Below are 22,215 nucleotides of genomic sequence, written 5' to 3'. Positions count from 1 at the left end.
TGCATCAAAAAGAAAGAAAAATGGTTTTTAAAGAAAACTAAGCTAACCGCCTCCCTTTCCTCCTCCCCTATCCCTCTCCATACCAGCTCCTGCTCTCCTTCCATCCTTGCTGCTGCAGCCGCTCACAGATTGGTTCTTTCCGGTGGAACTTGGTAACTTCGACACTACGTCTCAGCTTCCTTTTCTATTTTTTTTTCTTTGCCCCCTACTCTTTGCCATGAACTGGACACAGAAAGGCTGGGAGGCTCCGCTTCCTGCCTCTGTGAAACGAAGTCTGTGTCCTGTGGCAGCAAGAGGGAAGATCGGCCAAGTAGAGAGGGGGAGAGATAAAGGGGGAGGAGAGGGAGAGATAGAAAAGGGGAAAGGGGGAGGGGGAGAAAGAGGAGGAGGAGAGGGAGAGATAGAGAGGGGGAGGGGAGAGATGGGGTGGAGGAGAGGATAGAGGAAGGAGAGAGAGAGAGAGAGAGAGAGAGAGAGAGAGAGAGAGAGAGATTGCTGCGGGGAGAGAAGGGATGACGGGAAAGGGGAGCCCGGGAATGGTCAGAGAATCAGCGGTCCCTGAGCAACATTTGTGTTGGGCAAGTGTTAAAATCCCGAAGTAGAAAGAGACCCCATAGGGTATAAACTTGGGCTGAGGGTGGAGCGAAGGATTTCTGAGAGAGAAAGGAAGAGAGAGGGTGGGGGGAGATCCAAGGCTGATCCTGCTAGCTGCCAACTTGAAGAAGTCTTGAGCTCGCACTCCTGAGTTCTCTGCAACGCTGAAACTTCGCGGAGATCGGGGAGAAGGGACTCAGAGTGTGCGATCTAAAAGGGCGCGGGCGCACGGGTGGGACGCGAGGGGGTTGCCTGCAGAGCTCACAGCATGGCAGTGCCGGGCGAGGCCGCCCAAGACCAGGCCAAGCAGGGCCTCGGAAGGGCGAGTCCCGCCCAGGTGTCCAGCTGGGACCACCACCGTCGGGGTGCGTCCCCTCCATCTCTGTGGAGCCCGGATTGCCGAGGTTGTTGGGGAGTCCAGGCGCTGCAACCACTCCGGCGCTCGCCGCAACTCTCCTCGGCGTTGTGCGCGGGCTCCCTGTCCGTGCTGCTGGCGCTGCTAGTGAGGCTGGTCAGCGGGGAGGTCGGAGGCAAGCTGGAGTCGAGTCAGGAGGCGGCGGCCGAGGAGGAGGAGGAGGAAGGAGCCCGAGGGGGCGTCTTCCCGGGCCCTCGGGGAGGTGCTCCCGGGGGCGGCGCGCAGCTCAGCCCTTGGCTGCAGCCGGCCGCGCTGCTCTTCAGTCTCCTGTGCGCCTTCTTCTGGATGGGCTTGTGCCTGCTGCGCGCCGGGGTGCGCCTGCCTCTGGCCGTCGCGCTGTTGGTCGCCTGCTGTGCCGGGGAAGCGCTGGTGCAGCTCTCTCTGGGCGTGGGGGACGGTCGCCTGCTGTCACTGCCCGCCGCGGGGGTCCTGCTCAGCTGCCTGGGTGGCGCGACATGGCTGGTGCTGAGACTGAGGCTGGGCGTCCTCATGGTCGCCTTGACTAGCGCGCTCCGGACGGTGGCCCTGGTTTCCCTGGAGAGGTTCAAGGTCGCCTGGAGACCTTACCTGGCTTACTTGGCGGCCGTGTTGGGGTTGCTGCTGGCCAGGTACGCCGAGCAGATCCTGCCGCAGTGCTCCGGGCCGGCTCCGCCCAGGGAGCGGTTTAGGTCCCAGCTGAGCGCGAGGACCAAGGAAGAGATTCCGGGGTGGAAGAGGAGGAGGCGGTCCAGCTCCGTGGTGGCCGGCGAGATGTCTGGCTGCAGCGGCAAGTCGCACCGGAGGACCTCCCTGCCCTGCATACCCAGGGAGCAGGTAAGCTGGGGCGCGGCGCCTTTGGGGGTGCTCCGGGAAAACTTGAAACAGTGCAGGGAGTGGAGTCAGCCTGGCAAACAGTACAACTTTACACTTACTAAGAAAGTAGGGTTTTTTTTTTTCTCTCTCCCCAGTTCTCTATCTAGTGGGGTAGTTTGCAACCAGAGCAACAGAAAACAGTAAAAAGTAACAAAATTAAGTGGCTAAGTGGCGGTGCGCGGGCTTCCACAGCTGGGGCATGTTTTCAATCTCCTACACCTGGCTTGTGAGTGCGTGCCCTTGGTGAAGCATTTCTACCCTCCCTAAATTTTTGGAATTAGCTTACTTATTTAATTATTTATTGGAAGTAAGTGTCTTTCAACACTGTATTTCCTTTATTTCTGGGTCTTTTGTAAAATAACAAAATTTATTCCTTATCAAGTGCTAGGTAAACATTTATAAAAGTCGGTAGAAGAGTTTCAGTAGCCAGGGAAGGCATCCTTGACGGTGAGACGCTTCTCTTTTGCAGTGACTTTGGAGAGGCCGCATCTGATGGCCGCCAACATGGGTCTGTATTGTAGTTGTTAGGCACGAGTGTGTGTTGAACTCTGAACTCAGGCTTAACACCCGAGGGCTATGTGTGAACTTTAGAATGGTGCAGAACTGGCAGCTATGCTTTTATTGTTCACTCAGAAAAGTAACCTTTCTCACGCGCATTTATCAGCCTAAGTGGATAGAAATTCAAATGACTTCCTCAGGGTTGCAGGAAACATTAATCCAGACTTTCTAAGATTGCTGTTGATAACGTACCTTTGAGGAAGAAGGAGATGGGGGAGTTGAATTCGGAGTGAAGTTGTGTGTACCAGTTCTTTGGGGGGAGTGGGCAGGAGGTTGCAAATGTCTTTGGTATCACAAAGTAGCAATCCTGCGTGGTATAGGAGAACCGTTTACAATTTTATTCACAAGTTGTACCTGAGTTTTTTTATTTTTTTCGCCTCAGTTCTCTCCACCAGATCTGACACTTGCTGTAGGGGATTGAGAAAGCTGATTCTGCACTCTAAATGGAAATTTACACTTTTCCTATTTAAATTCATGCCTACCCATGATCCTATTAGGTTACTTTCAGGGTAAAAGGCTGTTCCTAGGATAATAGTAAGCCTTTGCTTTTTTGGTTATTCTAGGGATAATTGGTGAGGTGTTCCTTAGAAACATCAGTCACCATATGGTGTGAGTGGCTGGTTTGTTTCTGAAATGGAGTTGATTACCCAGATGGGTGGCTCTTTGACTTTATGTAGCGGACTGGATGACAACATTCCATGCTTGTGCTTGCTTTAAAACAAATGTACTTATTTAACTTTTTGTTTAGCGGAGACAAATATTTCTTGGTTTAAAGAGCAAAGAGAAGAACATAGGCCACTGGTTGATGCTTAGTTGTGTAGATATTTGGTGATCATTAGAATAAAGTATAAGTACAGATGGGTTCAGAAGAGAGAACTTTCTGAATGAAAACATGATTATCAAAAAGACATCGACAATACACTTCTCTTGAACTTAAAGGGAACTGTGATGTGATCTTTGCCAACATTGAAGCCTAATTTACAGGAAAAATCTGGATTGAATCAGAAGTAATTTGACTCCATATTAATGCCACTTAGCCCTCAGAATTAAATTTCTGACATTTCCGATTAAGGGAGCTCAGAGTGGATTTGAGATCAGAAGGCCTTCAGGTGAACGGAGCAACTTTGCTGATGAGCATAGATTTGTATAGGTTTTCTCTGCTTCCCATTGGTAAATGAAAGACTGTAATGATCTCATAAAGGTCTATTGAGCTTGATTTTTTAAAGGTTTTATTGATTAGTTGCATGTATAGTGTACATGAATCATCTATCCTGATTATTTTCTTTGGCAATTATTTTTGTTGAAGGAGTGTTGAGGAAGGATGACCTAAAGCTAGAAACTCTCACTTAAGGTGATAGGGAGCTGGGGTTGCATGCAGTGACAACCGGACCCTTGAAGTTTTAATGAGGGCATGGGTGAAGGTGTGCTCACTGAAGGCTGGTTTTCATATATGACCCATCAAAGCTGTTGCTGAACATAATTGTGGGGAATGGGTGTGGCTGACATGGGATAGTATCTTATGAGATAGGGTGAGGTGGCAGCTCATACGTTGGTCAAACTCTGTGAAAAGGTTAGGAGCCATATAGTAAATGGCTTATCTTTTTTATCACGAGGAAGCAAACTTCTGATTAAGAGGGCAAAGGGTGTCATGATCATTTGCATACTTGACGAAGTCCAGAGTGAAAATAATTGTAAAACGAACATCTACCACTCCCCGAGTGCTGTCTGGTTAGTTCTTTTCTGAATAAGGCAGATCTTGTAGGCAATCAGTAAGTTTTCAATAGTACTGAGAGGCAACACAGACAGAGGCCTCCTCGGTAATGACTTAGCTATTGCTCATTGTGGAGTTTAAAAGTGAGACGGTTGGGGCACTTACCTTCTCTGTGAGGGTGACAGTAACCACTGCTTGAAAATTCCCTCTTATCAGTGGCTTTCATCTCCTAAAGGGGCACTGGAGAATATATGCTAAAATTCACATAAAGCAAGCCTGTCTTCCTGCCTGACATCCTCCCTCCCTCCCTCCCTCCCTCCCTCCCTCCCTCCCTCCCTCCCTCCCTTCCTCCCTCCTATCTTCCCCTGAGTCTAGAGTTATAAAGTTTCTTGTTGAGATAGCCCATATAGAATTGAGTTGTAGCACAGATAATTTGTAGCACAGAAAGGAAAAGCAGGTCTAGTTTTGGTCAGCGAGGGAGGCATCAGGTGTGTCTGAAGGCAACAGAAAGTGTCTTCTGAGAAGGAACAGCCTGGGCAGCATCTTTCTGGTTGAGTCTTGCCAGCCCTGTATCTTGGAGACTGAGGCTGTGATGTTAGGTCAGTGTCTTTTTAGAATGATAGTCTTGGAAGACTGGAATCAGCTAAGGTGTATATCTCCTCTGGAGAATTCTCACATCTGACAGCAGCGATAGCCTTGCCACCTTACTTCAACCCCCTGCTAACTTCCAATATACAGAACACCTAGCATTTATTGGATGATTTTGATTAATAAGTGCTATTTTCAGCACGAAGTTAGTTCTGCAACTCTCAATTTTAGGAAAATACTCGAGGCATGCCTGTTCTCTGTATGCATCATAGAACTATTGGACACTCACTTCTTTGTAATTACTGAAAGCAGCATACCCATTAATTTCTAATGGATTCCAAACCAAACCTAATTTTATTTTAGTTACCTGTTAAGCATTTAATATTTTAAACGTATGGTTTTATAAGAAAAAAGAAGATACAAATCATCCAGCTCTCCCCATGAATGTTGTCTTTGAGCCACACTAATGGCTAATTTTTTTGGTGAGAGACACAATGGCAAACAGAAATGTAGACAAATATGTTTATATACAAATATGTGCTTTGTCTTACTAAAGTAAAAGTTACACTCTCCTGTGGCTGTTTCTTTAAGCACTCAGTTGAGAATTGTTAGCCTATGTGAATGTCTTTGCAGTGGAAGTAAAGTTTAATAGCAGACAAGGGCCAAGTTGTTAATCACTGGGATGAGAAAGACATTTTAAAGCCCCCCACCCCGAAGCAAACAATAAAAAAAAGAAGATAAGATAATGGTTTCTGTTGGTGGTCACTGGACAGTGGGCATGTGGTAGGCTTTCCTATGCCATTGCTTAAATCAAATAAAACTTGATAGTCTTATCAGTACAGATGAAAATGCACAGAATTATTTCTTCTCAAATAATTTTGGAGACAGTTTTTTAAAAATTTTGTGTGTGTGTGTGTGTGTGTGTGTGTGTGAGAGAGAGAGAGAGAGAGAGAGAGCGAGAGAGCGCACTAACATACTATAACGTGTTTACAGGGTCAGAGGATAACTTGCAGAACTTAGCCCTCCTTTCCACCATGTGGGTTCTTGAAATCTTTCTCTGGTCCTTAGGCTTGGTGGCAAGTGCCTTTTCCCACTGAGCCATAATGCTGGTCCTCTTAGTAGAACTTTAGCATTTAAAATAGCCAGGACCTCATGTGTTTCAGGCAAGTATTCTATCACAGAGCCATTCTCTATTTTTCTGAACATATAGGATGCTGGGTACATTTCTAAATGTATTTTGCTATGTTTCTTATATTGGATATATTTAAGAAACATGGGATTTTAAATTGAGGCTTCTATCATATTTCAGTATTATTCCTCAGTTTATAATGATATAAATGGAAATATTGATTATGTCTTGGTGACAGAATTAAATTTAATGTCAACCTCTGAAAAGGCGAACAGGGGTTTTGAACCTCCTGGGAAAGGTGGGAAAATAATGTTTTGTTTTCCTGTGATTTTTTTTTTACTTTGTGAATACAGATATTTAAAGCATACCAAAGGACCATTTTAACTAACAGAAAGAGTCAGAAAATCTATATAAATTTCCAGAGGTTGGGAGGAGTGAAAACAGTCACTTTACTCTTTCTGTCTTGAGTCTAAAGTGTAAAAAGTTTAACTGTAGAGCTGAAAGAAACAGTGTGTGCCGGGCTGTCATGTTAATTAAATAAACAGCCAGAACAGTGACTCTGTGTATGAAATACATCTGGAAAAGTCTGGGGAGGGGGAGGGGGTACAGGCGGGCTGGATGAGCGACACGGGCATGAGAAACATGCATTTTATCTGTTGTGACGCGTGCGTGGATCTGTTGTAACTCTGCAGAGAGTTAGCTCTGGGACTTATGTCTGCAGGCACCCGGATCCCCGAAGCTCTGGCCACACTGACCTTTCTATGTTGAAATCCTTCTTATAGGTTCTATTGAGGTGGGGAGTTTATCAAGCCAATAAACCTCCTATTTTAAAATTCCTTCAATTAATATGGTTCGTGCTGGCCACAGCTTGCTAGAGTTTATGTTCACTTCATTGAAAACTCTCATTTGATTCCTTTAAGGGAGTGAGTTTGTTGGGGATTAGGGTGGAAGTTGCTTTTTTCAGAGAGCCTGGTTGTGAGCATATGGGATCAATGCTACTATTGTATCGCATAGTGCCTGGAGAGACATTGACAAGCTGAAACATTTGCAATGTTTCTTTAGCGTTGTGGGCAGATACCTATCCACACTCCATGGATACATTGCTGCTTGTTTCCTGTGGATCTCTTCACCCATGGCGTCTTTCTCTTTTCTGTGTGATATTTAATAATTATATTTTCTAAAAGCTTTACCTGCAGATTGAAACCACAGCTTGTGCCCACACTCCACATTTATCTGTCTAACGAAGTCCTCACACATAATTCTGAAGAACCCCAGTGTCACCAAAACTCTGTGTTCTTACATTTTAGGTTTTGCATTCTTGCATTTGCATGTTAAGGTTGTTGATTATAAATGGTCCAATACCTCTCTATTCCTTTCTATAGATAAGAAACAATTGCCTTTATGGACTTTTATTGTTGAAAGTATTTTTACTGCAATTATTTTTTGTAGAGAAGATTTTTTGTCTTTTTTTTGGGGGGGGGATAAAACTACCTTTGAGAATTGTTTTAACTTTGAGCTGAGCATGTATGTTTGCGCAGTTTGCAACATAAAATAAACAGATTTGATCACCATGGGTAAAAGATAAGTTGATATGGGTTATTCACAGGTGGATAATTGTCAAAAACATGGATTGGTCATACTATTTGTCTTGTATATAATACTGTTTTAAAAGGAAATACTTCTCTCAGTTAATGTCATGTATGTAGGCCTTTGGTCAGGCAGCCCATCAAATGTCACATTAACACATTTGTGCACAGGACATTGTACACTTGTGACCAAACTGCACACACACTGAGAAGATGCTGCCTCTGGCCCTCCAGGGCTTAGAACAACACTGGGGAGATGAGGTCCCTGCATAAGAGAAAATCACAGGGAATGTGGAGTGGCCATTTAGACGATACATGGAGTCACATACCTGTCATCCCAGCGCTGGGAGGTGGGTGGTAGCAGGAATTTCCACTACCTACAAGGTTAAAAATATCTGGAGCTATGTGAGACCCTCTCTCAAAAAGCAAAAAGGAAAGAAATGGGTTAAAGAATATAGATAGTATCAGGTTTTAAACTTGGATGTAGGGCCCATTCATCTGTTTCCTGAAATTCTATGCAAAATTGCTTTTAGGTAAAAAATGCCCATATGTTAGATAAATGGAAAATCTTTAGTGCTCAAATGTTAAACATCCATGTTTTAAATTTGAAGCAGTTTTACCTTTGGAAGTGTAGAGCCTATCTTTAGGAATGGAAACTAGTGGGCGTTGGTGGTAGGGTTTGAAATAAAGATAAAATGCTACTGGACATAGGACATGCAGTGTATTCAAGAGAACACATCGGCTATGCTGGATTATTTAGACATAGGACATGCTGTGTGTTCAAGAGAGCACATCGGCTGTGCTGTACTATTTAGATCGTTCATGGAGCTCATAATTATTTCCAATGGTGTAGAATAATGCTCCACCCAAGGCCGGGCTGTAGTTACCAGACCGAGCTAGTCCGATTTCAGAGGGAGGGAAGAGGAAGAAGGGTCAAGGAAATATATTTTCGTAGCCCAACTGAAAAGACTCAGTACTGTGACAGTGGATGGCTCCCTGGGAAACATTCAGGAAGGGACTGTGGTGGACAGTGCCAAACCCAGACATCATTTGTGGTCTTACCTAAGGAACCAAGTCAGGATCGCCAATCCAATTTAGGCGACTGTATGTCAGAGGTAAAACTAGCATGAAAGTTCTTATATTATTGCAATGAAATGACAAGATCAGGCAGCTCCGGATTGTGAGTATGGTGTTGTCAGCTCGTCCACCCACAGGTGTTCATGGCTTTGAAAAGCCTAACTGTGGAATCTTCATCTTCCCGCCCGAAGTCTCCAGTGGCAGCTTACAGCTATTTGTTTTCCCATTTTTTTTTTAATTGATTGAAAGATGTTCGGGATTTTAAACACAAGCCAAGAAAAACGATCTTAGAAGCTGTAAAACCTTCTTTGTTAGCAAAAACAGCTGCGTATGTCCCCGAAATTAGTTTGTCCAGTCTCCCCCAAGAGTCATAAAAATGAAAGTGCTTGTGAACCTAGGGGAGCATGCGAGGGACATTGTGATTTAAAGGACAGAGGCCTTTCCGGAAAGCCACAAACGAAAGTCTTTCTGCATGGTTCGGTGGATGATTTTGTCCTAGCTGCCTTTACCCTTCGAATTGTCAAGGCTGTGAGTTCCGAACAGTGGTCAAAGTCCAAAGCTCCCAAATCTTTCACCCCGAGATGATGGATGCTTTTAAAGAGATAAACTTGGTTGGGTGACAGGCTTGTGTGTATTTACACATATAGGCGTGGGCATACTTGCGTGTGCATGCATGACATGTACACATCCTGTACATGTGTCATTTTCCCTTGCCAGGAAATTGCCTTGGTTGTGTCAATTTTGTGGAGAACAGTGTCACCCAGTGGCTTTGATGAAAATAGTTTTGCCAGTATCCTAGGTGAGTGCCTTGAATATTTAGTAGAAATACAACACCCATTTAGCCTTGCATTTTCTAGTATTTACATAAAAAAGACTAAAAGGAGAGATAAAATGCATAATAATCCTACGTTTGACCCAGCATGTAGTCAAGATGAAAATGGCGAAACATTACATTCTATTTTGCTTGTACTGAGCCAAATATCCAACATGTGTTTTATGCTAAAGGCATTCTCAGTTTGTTCTAGCTTTCTGCTCGTGATTCAGGCCATAATTATGATTCAGGCCAGCGTATTGGTCAGTGTTAGATATATATTTTCAGCTAGATGACGTGTATGCGTTTCAATGTTGTATCTTCACATATAATGAAAATTTACATAGATCAACGGCAGCGTTTAAAAACCATGCTTCTGACTCTGGCATAACTCTGATTGCACCTTTCATCCCATCCTAACAGTTGGCAACCATTTCATGTTTTTGTCAGTATTTGAAAATGCAAATGTAGTTATTCGAGTTTGGGGGAAACTTTGCAGTCTTTAGGGAAGAGTCTGTGTACTTGATTCAGGACAGTGTCACAGTTCACTGTGGGCTTGTCTTTCCTGATTTTCTGTGTGCTGGGGATTGCAACTGCCTCCATATCACGTGTCTAGGTTGATCAGAGTGCACTCTTTGGTAGCAAAAGTGTTGATATGTACAGAGAGAGACATTGTCCTTCTAACAGAAGCAGCTAAAGTGGCAGACCTGTTAGTGGTACCTGTGAAGATCCCTTGCTTGTGGGGATATTAGTCCTGGGAGCGGAAGGAGAACAGGGGCTCTGTTATGTGTATAAGGAAGCCTAGAGAGTTGCATGGTGCAGAATGTGGCCTCTAGAAAGGCAGATTAGGTCTTTAAGTCCCTTTCTAAATTCAAGAAACAGGCTGGGATTACAGACTGATTTCATGGGAAGAAGTCTCAGTATGTTTAAAATTGTTTCCCATCAAATTCCGTGGAGTCATGAATTCTAGATGGAGCTCTGACGGTATGCAGACTTAATGACAAAAATGCTTTCATACAAGATGTGCTTTTTTTCTAACTATATCTACAGATATAGATCTATACAAGTAAAGTAATGCACATATTCTGTGTATGATGATTTTTATCTGAATATGGTACAGATAGCCACATAAGTCAAGGCATATTATTTTACCTTTACAATGCTGGGCGGTGGTGGTAAAATGCTTTTAGTCCCACCACTTGGGAGGCAGAGGAAGGCAGATCTCTGTGCATCCAAAGCCATTCTGGTCTACCAAGCAAGTCCCAGGACAGCCAGAGCTGTTACACAGAGAAACTCTGTCTCGAGAAACCACAAAATAAGTAAATAAATAAACAAAAATAGATACTAGATTTCTCACATAACACCCAGGAAATAATTAATAAAACCCCCAAAGCAACATAAACGTGTTATACAGGTAAGGAAATCTGGATGTGAAGGAGTAATGTGGATGAGGTTCATTTCAGTCACGCTGACTTTAGACTTGACAGAAGTACCCCCAAAATATGCACTGTAATAGACATTCACTATCTGAGTTTACATTTAAACGTAGCTAGCTATTTTTCCATTTCCCCTAGTTTATTCTATTTATTGGTGTTTTAGAATTTTCCCTAGTCATTTTCTCTGTCTGTTTGTCTGTCTCTGTCTCTGTCTCTGTCTCTCTCTCTCTCTCCCCTTCTTCCTCTCCCGGCTCCTCTCTCTCCATTTTATTTCATGTTCTTTTTACTTAATAAATTCTTTTCTCTCAAGGGCATCTAAAAATGTAAAGAATGCCTTTCTGTCCTCCACAGGTAACTTCGAGAACACTGGAATGACTTTAGACAAGAAGCTTGTGGTTTGGAGTTAATAGGGTTTTAATAAAACTTTTCCCTCTTCTGATGTCATTGCGAAGCACTGAGTATTTACGCTAAGGCTGTGGCAGGCATTTCCACTCTCCAGGCATACACAATTCACTTTGATAAACCCAGTGGGAGTTCTGACTTCACAGAGAGGTTGTGGGGGTACACTTTGCCTGCTGGCAGATTTGTGTACTTCTATGTGCAGCCAATGGCGTCCTTATTACTTTTGCAGGTGGTATGAATACAGATAGAGAAACTAGCGTTTTTGTTTGTTTTGATCCAAAGGATTTCATGGGATCAAAATAGCAGGTTCATGTGAGAAACACTACAATTCCCCAGTTCCATTGTGGGGTTAGTGTTTTGAGGTCTAGTCACTGTAGTAGTGCCCCTAAGCTTTGGAAGGAGACAGAGCGTAGGTACTGGTGTATGTTTCATGGGGGATTTCTTTGTAAGCCATGGAATAAAAGAAGTTACATTCAGACCATGACAGTTTTCATTAGAAAAGAAATCAATTTTGCAGTCTCCCCATTTTACCCATAAACATTTCCCTTAGAAGATTTTGGCTGAGTGCCTTGTTTTTTGTAGGTGCTAGCTGGCAGGATGTGTGGACGGAAAAGAAATGTCTGTTAAATAAAATATTTATCCCCTCTTGGGTAGAGACTAAAATGTTTAAAGCAAAGAAAAACGACCATGGACACGCCTGGGAATTTACAGAGTTGATGTGATGTTGGCATTTCTTTTTCCTGCTGTTTAAAATGTCTTCTGAGGACCTGGAAAGATGGCTTAGTGGTTAAGAACTCTGCCTGCCCTTGCTGAGGACCTGGATTCAGTTCCCAACTGCACGGGCTGCTCTCACACAGCCGTAACTGCAGTTTCAGGGGTTCCATCGCCCCCTTCTGGCCTTCACAGGCACTGTATGCACATGCTACACTTTCATACATTCAGGCTCTCACACACATAAAGTAAAAATAAAACGGTTTTAAAACTTCTATGATGTGTCACATGTAGGACTGAATTCTCCGCACCCTTACTCGTGGGAAATCCCATGTTCAACATATGTCTTGTTTCTTTATTTCTAGATCATTGACAACTGAAAAATCACCAAATCTACATTCAAGATCACTGTTGTATAAATGTTTGTTTTTTGAGTAGTATGTGTGTATGTGTGCAGATGAGTATCGGTGCCCTGGGAAGCCAGAAGACTGCACTGGATACCCTGGAGCTGCAGTTACAAGCAGTGATCAGCCTCCTGACATGAGGGCTGGGAACCGAACTCAGTGCTCAGCAAGAGCAGTGTGAATTCTTAACTACTGATCTGTCACTCCAGCTCTAACAGCTGACATCATTTTATGGAAAGGAAAGGAAACATTTATAGCCAGGCATGGAGGTGCAGACCTGTGAAACTAGCCATTGGGGGTTGGAGTAGGAGAATCATGAGATCGGAACCAGGCTGAACTATAAAGAGTGACAGACAGACAGAGAGACAGACAGACAGACAAGAAGGAAGGAAGGAAGGAAGGAAGGAAGGAAGGAAGGAAGGAAGGAAGGAAGGAAGGAAGGAAGGAAGAAAGAAAGAAAGAAAGAAAGAAAGAAAGAAAGAAAGAGTTTACCCAGGAATCATACCTTTGCCACCCTGGTGTTTAGTAGAGTATGGCTTGCTAAATTAGAAAAACTTCAGTAAATAAAGATCATCTTCCTGGTTCAGTTTTAATACTCAGTAGAAATCTTGTCTTTTCATTGAATAGGACGTTTGTTTCAAGTATGTTATTTAGACTGTCATGACCCTCAGAGAAACTTAATAGACTATTTGGGAAAAAGTTCTGACTTTTCAATGGTGACTGATTTCTCTTTCTGTAGCTGTCGGTTCTCTCAGTAGATTTGATTTATGTTCAGGACAACTTTTAATGTTGGGGTCCTTTGAATACATTTTACAAAATCTAAATATGACTTCCATTGGAAAATTAGGAGTTAGTTCCACACTGAAATTTTTTACAACCTCAAATTATAATCAAGTCAACTGTGAATTTGTTAATTATTTTAATGAAATATTTAGAAGCAAAGCTTCTAACAGTAAATGAGCTGTATGTGTCTTATCTCAAATAGTGACTGTCTTACTCTTAGAGTTTTGTTATTTCCTGTAACTGGAATTATTTTTCTAGACAGCCAGGACATACCTCCCAATAAATTTATTCAGTGGCAGCTCATTGTGACAGTCTCCTCATTCCTTTTTATTTGAATCATAGTTGGGTTGCATCTTCTAAACCCCTCCGGAGAACTATTGTTAGATTTTCTAAGTGTGAGCAGTGAAACTTCTTCCAGCTATTAGCTGGGCCGAGTTTGAAGCGTGAGAATTAGGTTGGGAATGTTGGAGAAAGATATGAGTGAACACTGATAAGTGAGTTATCGCAAACATAAAGTGTCAGTCAGAAATGCAAGCCCATAAAAATGAGCGCGCACAACTCATGCTAAAGTTTGCTTGGGCAGAAAGAAAACAATCAAAATTAAGTGGTTAACTCTTTAAACATGCTTCTTGTGCTGTCTTGTGGGTCAGATTTCGTGACGTGAACTTTCCCAGATAAGGATTCTTATTCTTTAGTTCTTGATCTTGTTTGTCACATTGACTTGTAAATGAACTTGCTGGCAATTTCATATAAATTTAAACTTCTCATGTGAATAGAATGGATTAAAAATGTCAACAAGCTCAAGCACCTCCCCCTGTAATCCAGCACAAGGACTAGGTTCCCAAGAGCCAGCCAAAACACCAGGGACAGCCCATGCTCCAATTCCAGGAGTCCCAGAAATAGACCAAGCTACACAACTGTCTCATAAATGCAGAGGGCCTAGGTTGGTCCCATGCAGCTTGCTTCTTGTTGGTTCAGACTCTGCAAGTTCATGTGAGCCAGCTTAGCTGTTTCTGTGGGTTTTCCTTCAATGTCCCTGACACCGCCCCCCCCACCTCCTACAATCCTCTTTCTCCTCAGCAGGACTCCCAGAGCTCTGCAATGTTTGGCCATTGGTCTCTGAATAAAAAATGTCAACAATTATCTGTAACTTATTCTACCTCTGACTCTGCTTGACAGTGTTGCTGTCCTCTGAGTGCATCAGTATGTTGGCATTCTTATCTCCCCCTTGATGCTTCTCCTGCTGTGGTTTATTCTCATGTAACTATCATGCCAAGGGAAGCAAAGGGTGGTTTATGATTTATAATAGTGTGTTGTAATAAGAGTGGCCGGGCTTTGTTCTGTCACCCGGCTGCCCGCATGACTAGCTTATGTTCTGAAATAATTATATGGAAACTGTATTTTTTTAAACATTGTCTGGCCCATTAGTTTTGGCCTTTTATTGGCTAGCTCTTATATATTGATCTAACCCATTTTTAATATTGTGTGTAGCACCATGAGTTGGCTTACCAGGAAAGATCTTAACCTGTGTCTGTCTGGAGTGAGAGAATTATGGCGACTCCTGACTCGGCTTTTTTTTTTTAGCATTTTGTTTGTTTACTCCGCCTACCTAATTTTTTGTCCTATTAAAGGGGCCAAGGCAGTTTTTTTATTACTTAACCAATGAAAGCAACAGATAAAATACAAGAACTACCTCCATCAATAGTGCACACTTAGGATTCACAGATGTGTATAGGTGATGTCAAAATCTGTGAGAAGATCGTCTGGCTTCCTTTGTGCAATGCCTCACCATGTTGTGCTTTTGCCATGATTTGATGTATTTGCCATGATTCACAGAATCTAGTGTGGATGAATAATCACTTGAAAAATCCATTAAAGTGCATATATCTGGATCTTCCCATCAAGTAGTCTGGGTCTTCTAGTGGGTTCTGGAGCACTGAAGAGTTTTAAGGAACAATCCAGATGCCTTGGATGAGGGATATAAGGATGCAAACTTACATCTACTTGCACTATATGGCTAGTCTGACCTGAGTAGATCTGGACTTTGGTAGAAGGTTTTTATTGTGGGAAAACACATTTACAAACCCATATGCAAACAAATGTGTGCATATGTGTGGGCACATAGGGTACTTTGTGACATCTAGATATGGTGCCAAACTCCTGTAGTTCCAGTACTTGGGAGGCCCAAGAAGTATCAGGAGTTCAGTGCTAGCCTAAGAAACACGGTGCATTTTGGACTAGCCTGGGATACAGGAGACCTGGTCTTTAAAAACAAAACCCACACAACAAAATGAAAAGCAGTTTGTGAATCCAAACACTAATAAATTTTTGCATTATTTCCCTTTTGGGATTAGCTTATAAGTTATTTCTTGACTACCCTGTCTATTAATTTTTCTCAACTGTAAACCTAGTTCATAAAGTTGTTACAGAGGCTAACTGACAAGTTATTATACTAATGTTGGATAGAAATGCTAGATTGTGATAGACGAAAGCCTTAAAATGTGTGTGTTTGCACACTTTTTGGAAATAACTGATTCTGACTGTTTCATAAGAATCATAGAGCCTAATGTATGATTTGAAGGTTGTGTGAGTGGGAAGAAGAGGAAGGAGCTTCCATCAGATGTCCTGGGGGGATGAGGACAGTCTCTATAGCCTTTAGCTGAGACATGGAAGGCTGTAAGCTAAATACAAGAAGAGCTAAGTTAAATGAGGACAGCGGTTTTTCATGTAGTTACACAAACATTTTCTCTGATCTTAGAAAACATGCGGTTCCATGTAGGTTGATTGCATTGCTGTTGCAATATGGATAAGTTGTAGTTGAAGTCACTAATGGGCAGTCAGAAAAGAGTGGAAAGAGGGGAACATGCTAGAGCTGCCACAGGTGCTTCAGAGGAGACAGATGACATTTGAAAAGAGACAAAATTTATTGAGCTCTTGAGCTTATTTACCAAATGGATGATGATGCCACTATGTGCCAAATGTGTCGTGTAATCCCTACCTGAGTTTTGTTTCTGATTGCTTTCAGACTAGCTGATATTATAAGCCATATTTTATTTTGAAAGATAAATTTATTTTCACAGTTGTTAGCTTCATGGGCTCCTTTTAAAAATTCCACTGACTCTAGTTAGTGCCGTGTCTGTGTGTGAATGATTGTGTCGCTATCTCCTGGAACACGGCCCCTCGTAGGGGATGCATCGCAGAAAAGAACATACGATCCCCAACTAGCCGTCAGTTTTCAATAGGTAATCAGATAGAAGCAAGACTTTGTGAGTTCCTTTCCCATCCAAACTGGAGTTTTGGCTGGTTTGTTTGTGTGTAGTTCTTGATCATGCAGTTGTAGCTGCTGTGAGATCATGTGGTGTTGTCATGTCTGGCACACACTGTTTTGCACAGGTATCCACTACCTCTGGCCCTTAAAACCTTCTGCCTCCTTTCATGTTGTAAGTACGTGTGGGATATAGATGTCTCATTCAGGCCTGGGTACTCTACAGTCTCTTATTTTCTGCCTGTTGACCAGTTGTCGGTCTTTGTGTTTGTTAACCACAATCTACTTCAAAAAGAATCTTTATGATGAGAGATGTGCTTATCTATGGGAAGATAAAGATAAGAACCTATGGGGGTATTTATTACCATGTCCATTTAGGATAATAATAGTGTGAGCTTCTTCCCGGGGCTCTATAACAGTCATGGGTTTTTGGTCTAGATAACACTATCAGGCACGTGTTAGAGACTCTTGTAGAGCCTGCTTTAAATCCAGTCTGAAAGTGGTTGGTTACTCCCATATTTGGGCCATTGTTGCATCAGCAGACAAATCTCATGAGGCCAGTTGTTACTGTAGTTCACAGGTTCACAGATGAGAAGGTCTGCTGATTACTTTCCTCCCCTAATGTGTGTATGGAACCTTCCAGGTCAGTACCAACTTTCTTTCTTCATGTCCTATGGCTCGAGTATGTCGTGTCTTCAGCATTAGGGTCTTACCATCAGGTTTTATAGGGCAACTAAAAACAGTGGTAATAGTCAGTAATATAATCCTCAAATTAAATCTAAATACAGTTCTAGCAGTGGCTGGAGAGATGGCTCAGAGGTTAAGAGCATTGCCTGCTCTTCCAAAGGTCTTGAGTTCAATTCCCAGCAACCACATGGTGGCTCACAACCATCTGTAGAGGGGTCTGGTGCCCTCTTCTGGCCTTCAGGCATACACACAGACAGAATATTATATACATAATAAATAAATAAATATTTTTTTTTAAAAAAAATACAGTTCTAGCACCAAAGGCTCAATATAGAAGTAACATTTCAAAATGGTTTTTACACATATTGAAACCAACAGGCATTGAATTGCTTTTGTCTTATCATTAACTCTATTGCTTTTGTGTCAAGTTATTAATATAGCCCCAAAGAACATAGTATTATCTTAGCTTGTAATAGCTGAATGTACTATGAGTATAATATGAAATAAATCATACAACTTCATAGGAAAAAATCAGGAAACCTTTTTTTCTCATTATTTACCCTAAGTACCATTGTTTTCTAACACATAGCATCTGTTTAACCCAATCATTGTAGTTTTGATTTGCTTAAAGCCGTCGGGGCAAGTGAGTAATCATTTATCCATACACTGTGCATCTGAGCAGTCTTCGTAAATTAATCTTTGCAAGATTGTCTCCCCATATGTTTCTTCCAGACTTTCCCACTTGTTGAACGACTGGTCATTCTTTTCAGTTGGCCTTGGCAGTGGTTAGTGTCTGTTGTGGACTGCGTCTCTTTTCCTGCTCCTTGGAAATCCTCTGGTTCCCATTACTTCACTGGTAGAAGAGATATCAAAAGGTGAAGTGAGGGAGGAAGCCTTCCATGCATCATGCAGATCACAAGAGGGTGGAGTTGTCACTGGAACACTTTCTCCAAAGGGGTCTGACAGCACAGAAGTTGTAGGGACTAAGGGACATTTCCCATCATGGAGAAGGTCCTGCTGGTGTGAACTTGCAGTAGATAGATTGATGGCTACAGGACATAAGGAATCACTGTGTGCTCATGGGGAGGTCACAGAGTGCATTCACCTTCTAGCTTCCTGAAGTTGAGAAACCCACACCCTTCAAGGAGGAAATGTGCATAATTTCCAGCCATAGAAAATGAGCGTTAGGGGAAATGGATGGGCTCAGGGAGTGAAACTTCACTGATAGTTTTCTTTGAGTGTGAGTCCAATAGAGAGGCATTATCTCCCGTAACAAGAGTATATCCAAGTATGTGGTCACACTATCCAGGCTTCCTTACTATGACTGATAGGGAGGTTTCAGAGAGAGAGAGAAAGCTAATTCGTGGGTTAAAACCTCAGGGAAAATAAGGCAACATCAGAGTTCTTTCCTGCACCTGCATGAGGCCGTGAGCACCAGGGGACAGATTTGTACAGGAAGAAGCTGGGGACGTCATTAGCAGAGTAGGAGAAAGGTCAGAGACACCTTGATTCTGAAAGCATTTCCCTGGCTCCTCATGGTCCAGCATCTTATCTCCAAGTATTCCTTCCACTGAGCGCCAATTAAAGGTTTCCAGCTGAGGCTGGTGATGGCTGGCTAGTCTTTGAGTTTAGAGAGGACTACTTTTATGCTTTCTTTTGTTTAGGGATCTCTATTAAGAGTGTCTACTGGTTGTTTGACATGGAGATGTGGAAACAGCCTTTGTGGATGTGCTTCTGAATGGCCATATGACATTTAACAAGGGACAAAAAACGTTTGAAAAAAAATTCTGCCTCTTGGCCCAGAAGGTAGGAGAGGACAAATGCTTCTGATAAAATTGGACACTCCAGCAGGAACCTCCAGAAAGAGGTTCCTGAAGCAGTGGAGTGAATCTTTGTGTCTGTATTTGAGGTGTGGCGTTATGAAATAATATAGACAGATATGTGTTGAAACACACACATGTTGAAGGAGCTGCGGGCTGTGTTCCTGCCACCCCAGCTCCTGGTTGCCTGGCTAGCTTATGCCCCGAAATAACAACACACAAACTGTATTCTTTTAAACACTGCTTGGCCCATTAGCTCTAGCCCTTACTGGCTAATTCTCATATCCTGATCAACCCATCTCTAATAATCTGTGTAGCATCAGTCTTACTGGGAAAGATTCAGCATGTCTGACCTGGTGGCTTGCTTCATTGCGTCTGCCTCTGAGAGGAGCTGCCCTGCATCTGAGTTCACTTCCTCTTCCTCCCAGCATTCTGTTCTGTTTACTCCGCCTATCTAAATTCTGCCCTATCAGATGGGCCAAGGCAGTTTCTTTATTAGCCAATGACATTCCTCCATCATTTCCCCTTTTTCTGTTTAAACAAAAAGGAAAGGCTTTAACTTTAACATAGCAAAATTACATATAACAAAACAGTTATCAAGTAAGAATTACAGTTACAGTATTTATATCTATTTTATCTTTTATCATAACAAAGGAAAACTATAACTACAACTATCTATTCTTCAACTCCATCAAAGACTCGAGAAGGATACAATATTACCCAAGCAAACAAGAAATAAGCAACTTCCAAACTCTAGAAATAACAGAGACATCTCGCTGCCTGGACAGTCACCCAAAGTTCCTCTGTACTGTTGGGGCATCCATCTTCAGCCTACAGGCCCATAGTATCCAGCAGACTCTTCCATGAAGCAGGAAATTTCAAAGGCAGTTCAGTCACTATCTGCTGTGTCCTGCAGAATGTCTCGCAGACTCTTTCATGAATCAGGAACACCGAAAGATCATCTCACCTTTAGGCAAGTTCAGTAGTCCTCTCTGCGGGTTCTTTGTGTCCAGTTTATGCAACAGTCCAGACAAGAGCAGTTTATTGCCCAAATGGCTATCAAACTCCATAAGGATCCTCTTCGATGCCCATCTTCTTCTTGAAGTAGATTGGTGCTGCCAGGAGCAGAGTGTCTCATTGTCATGAAAAGTCCTAAATTATTAAAACATTTAAAATGCCATATTCTATAATCTTTGAAAGATATGAAGAATGCCTATCTAAAATATATCTATGTACATCTAGAAAATCTAACTAACATGACTACAAGCTTGATTATTGATGATTATCTATTAACAACCTATATACATTACATTTTTTAAGTGAACAACACAATCACAATACCTTAATCAAGATCAGAAATACATATACATATAACAAAATTGGCCTTAAAATCCATACCAATGCAAATTATTCATATCTATATCATATCCCACTTTAAATGTAAAAGAACATTTATAAACAATATTTGGGAACATGGGCGCAGTTATTTCTCTCCAAACTGCTTCCTGCTGAATGGGGGCGCTGTTAATCAGGTCTTTCATGGTATAACCTGTGTGCTAGGTTCCTCTCAGTCGGCAGTTGAGCAAAGTAATTTTTTGAGGGTGTTCACAGCAACCCTTCAGGAGGACGTGGTCCATCATACCATATTTGGATAGAAGCAATCCACAGTGTTTCATCCTCCATGAAAACAAAAGAAGAAACTCTTTTCCAAAGTATCATATCCTTAGATCCAAATTCTGAAGTCAAGGTATTTTGAAAATATCTATCTTGGATTAGTTCAGCAGCATTTATAAACAAATATCATTTAGCATCTGTTGCTCCTTCCTCAGCATTCAAACAATTCAAAGAGAGCATAATAACATACAGTATCAAGATTCTCTGTGTATTTTCCATCTTTGTGCAGCTTTATTTTAACTCTGTTTTGTTTATTTTTACTTATTGAGATAGGTTTTCTGTATATCTTTGTTCTGGAATAACTCTGTAGACCAGGCTGTCCTTGAACTCTCAGAGATCCTTCTGTCTCTGCCTCCCAGGCATTGGGATTAAAGGTGTATGCTACTACACCTTGAACTCACAGAGATCTGTTTGTCTCTGCCTTTTAGGCACTGGGATTAAAGGCGTGTGCTACCACACCTTGAAGTCACAGAGGTCAATCTCCCTCTGCTTCCCAAGTGTTGGGATTAAAGGTGTGTACTACCACACCCAACTACTCTCTTTCTTCCTTTTTTTTTTTTTACTTTTAAGTACTTTAACTTTTAGCTTGCATATATTTTTAACACACTGTAAACCATTTAGAAGTTTTCTTTGTTTTTGACGCTCTTTACTGTATCTCTCTCTGTTTTTCTGAGGTACGGACTCTAGCCACGTTTATCGCTACAACTCTAGGCATTTCAAGGTCCCTGCCAGCAACCAAACTGCAACAGTTATTAAGCAACACTCAAAAAGCTCCATAGTCAGGACCGCCTGCTTGAAAGAGTCAGAGTTTGCCCTGGCAGGACGAACCAGAAAGCCAGCATTTTAAAACAGCACAACTTTTTTCCTGCTACAGCTGAAAACAAACAAGCACGCAGTCAGCTTTTTTCAACACCATTTAAGTGTTTCGTGGCAAGACCTCTTAATGAGCTGCAGGGTTTTGCAGCTAAAGCTGAGTCAGGAAGCCTCTCTTAGATGAGAGCGCTTGCTTGCCTGTAGCAAGCAGAGCAGACCACAGAAATTGCTGCTACCAAGAAAACATGCACAACACTGTCATTTTGTTCTAGAATTACTTCCCAAGCTTTCTCAGGCTTTCTGTGGATGCACTTATTCACGTGGGCACCATTCTGTTGAAGGAGCTGCGGGCCGCTTCCTGCCACCCAGCTCCTGGCCACCTGGCTAGCTTTTGCCCCAAAATAACAACACACAAATTGTATTAATTAAAACACTGCTTGGACCATTATATCTAGCCTCTTCTAGCCTAATTGTCACGTATTAATTTAGCCCATTTCTAATCTGTGTAGCACCACGAGGTGTGCTTACCGGAAAAGATCCAGTATGTCTGACCTGGTGGCTGGCTGCATCGCGTCTGCCCTGGACAGGAGAGGAAATGATGTCTGCCTCACTTCCCTCTTCCTCCCAGCATTCTGTTCTGTCTACTCCACCCACCTAAGGGGTGGCCTATCAAATGGGCCAAGGCAGTTTCTTTACTAACCAATGACCTTCCTCCATCACACACACACACACACACACACGTTGTGATGTGTCTTAGGGCTTATAAAAATATTTTGAGCTATTTTTGTTGCTGCCACAACCGTGGTTTACTGAGTGTATGAAAAGAGAGACTGTTCTAAGTAGAGCATATTCTTCATGATCTCTGTGAGGAGAGCATGGGGTCTGCTAACCTAGTTACT

The 22,215-nt window shown here is 42.4% G+C and overlaps 1 protein-coding gene across 1 annotated transcript in view; it reads left to right on the top strand.

Moving 5' to 3' along the window:
• The first annotated feature begins 862 nt into the window (after positions 1-862).
• The window catches only part of Pde3a (phosphodiesterase 3A), a 286,893-nt gene continuing 265,540 nt past the window's right edge, over positions 863-22,215 (top strand). The window contains exon 1 of the mRNA XM_057783982.1: positions 863-1,822. Coding sequence (XP_057639965.1) covers positions 863-1,822 — 960 coding nt within the window. The remainder of the gene's footprint in view (positions 1,823-22,215) is intronic.

Source organism: Chionomys nivalis, chromosome 1, assembly GCF_950005125.1.
Source record: "Chionomys nivalis chromosome 1, mChiNiv1.1, whole genome shotgun sequence".
Classification (NCBI taxonomy): domain Eukaryota; kingdom Metazoa; phylum Chordata; class Mammalia; order Rodentia; family Cricetidae; genus Chionomys; species Chionomys nivalis.
The sequence above is the reverse complement of the archived record's forward strand: the minus strand, read 5'-3'. Positions and strand labels throughout refer to the sequence as shown.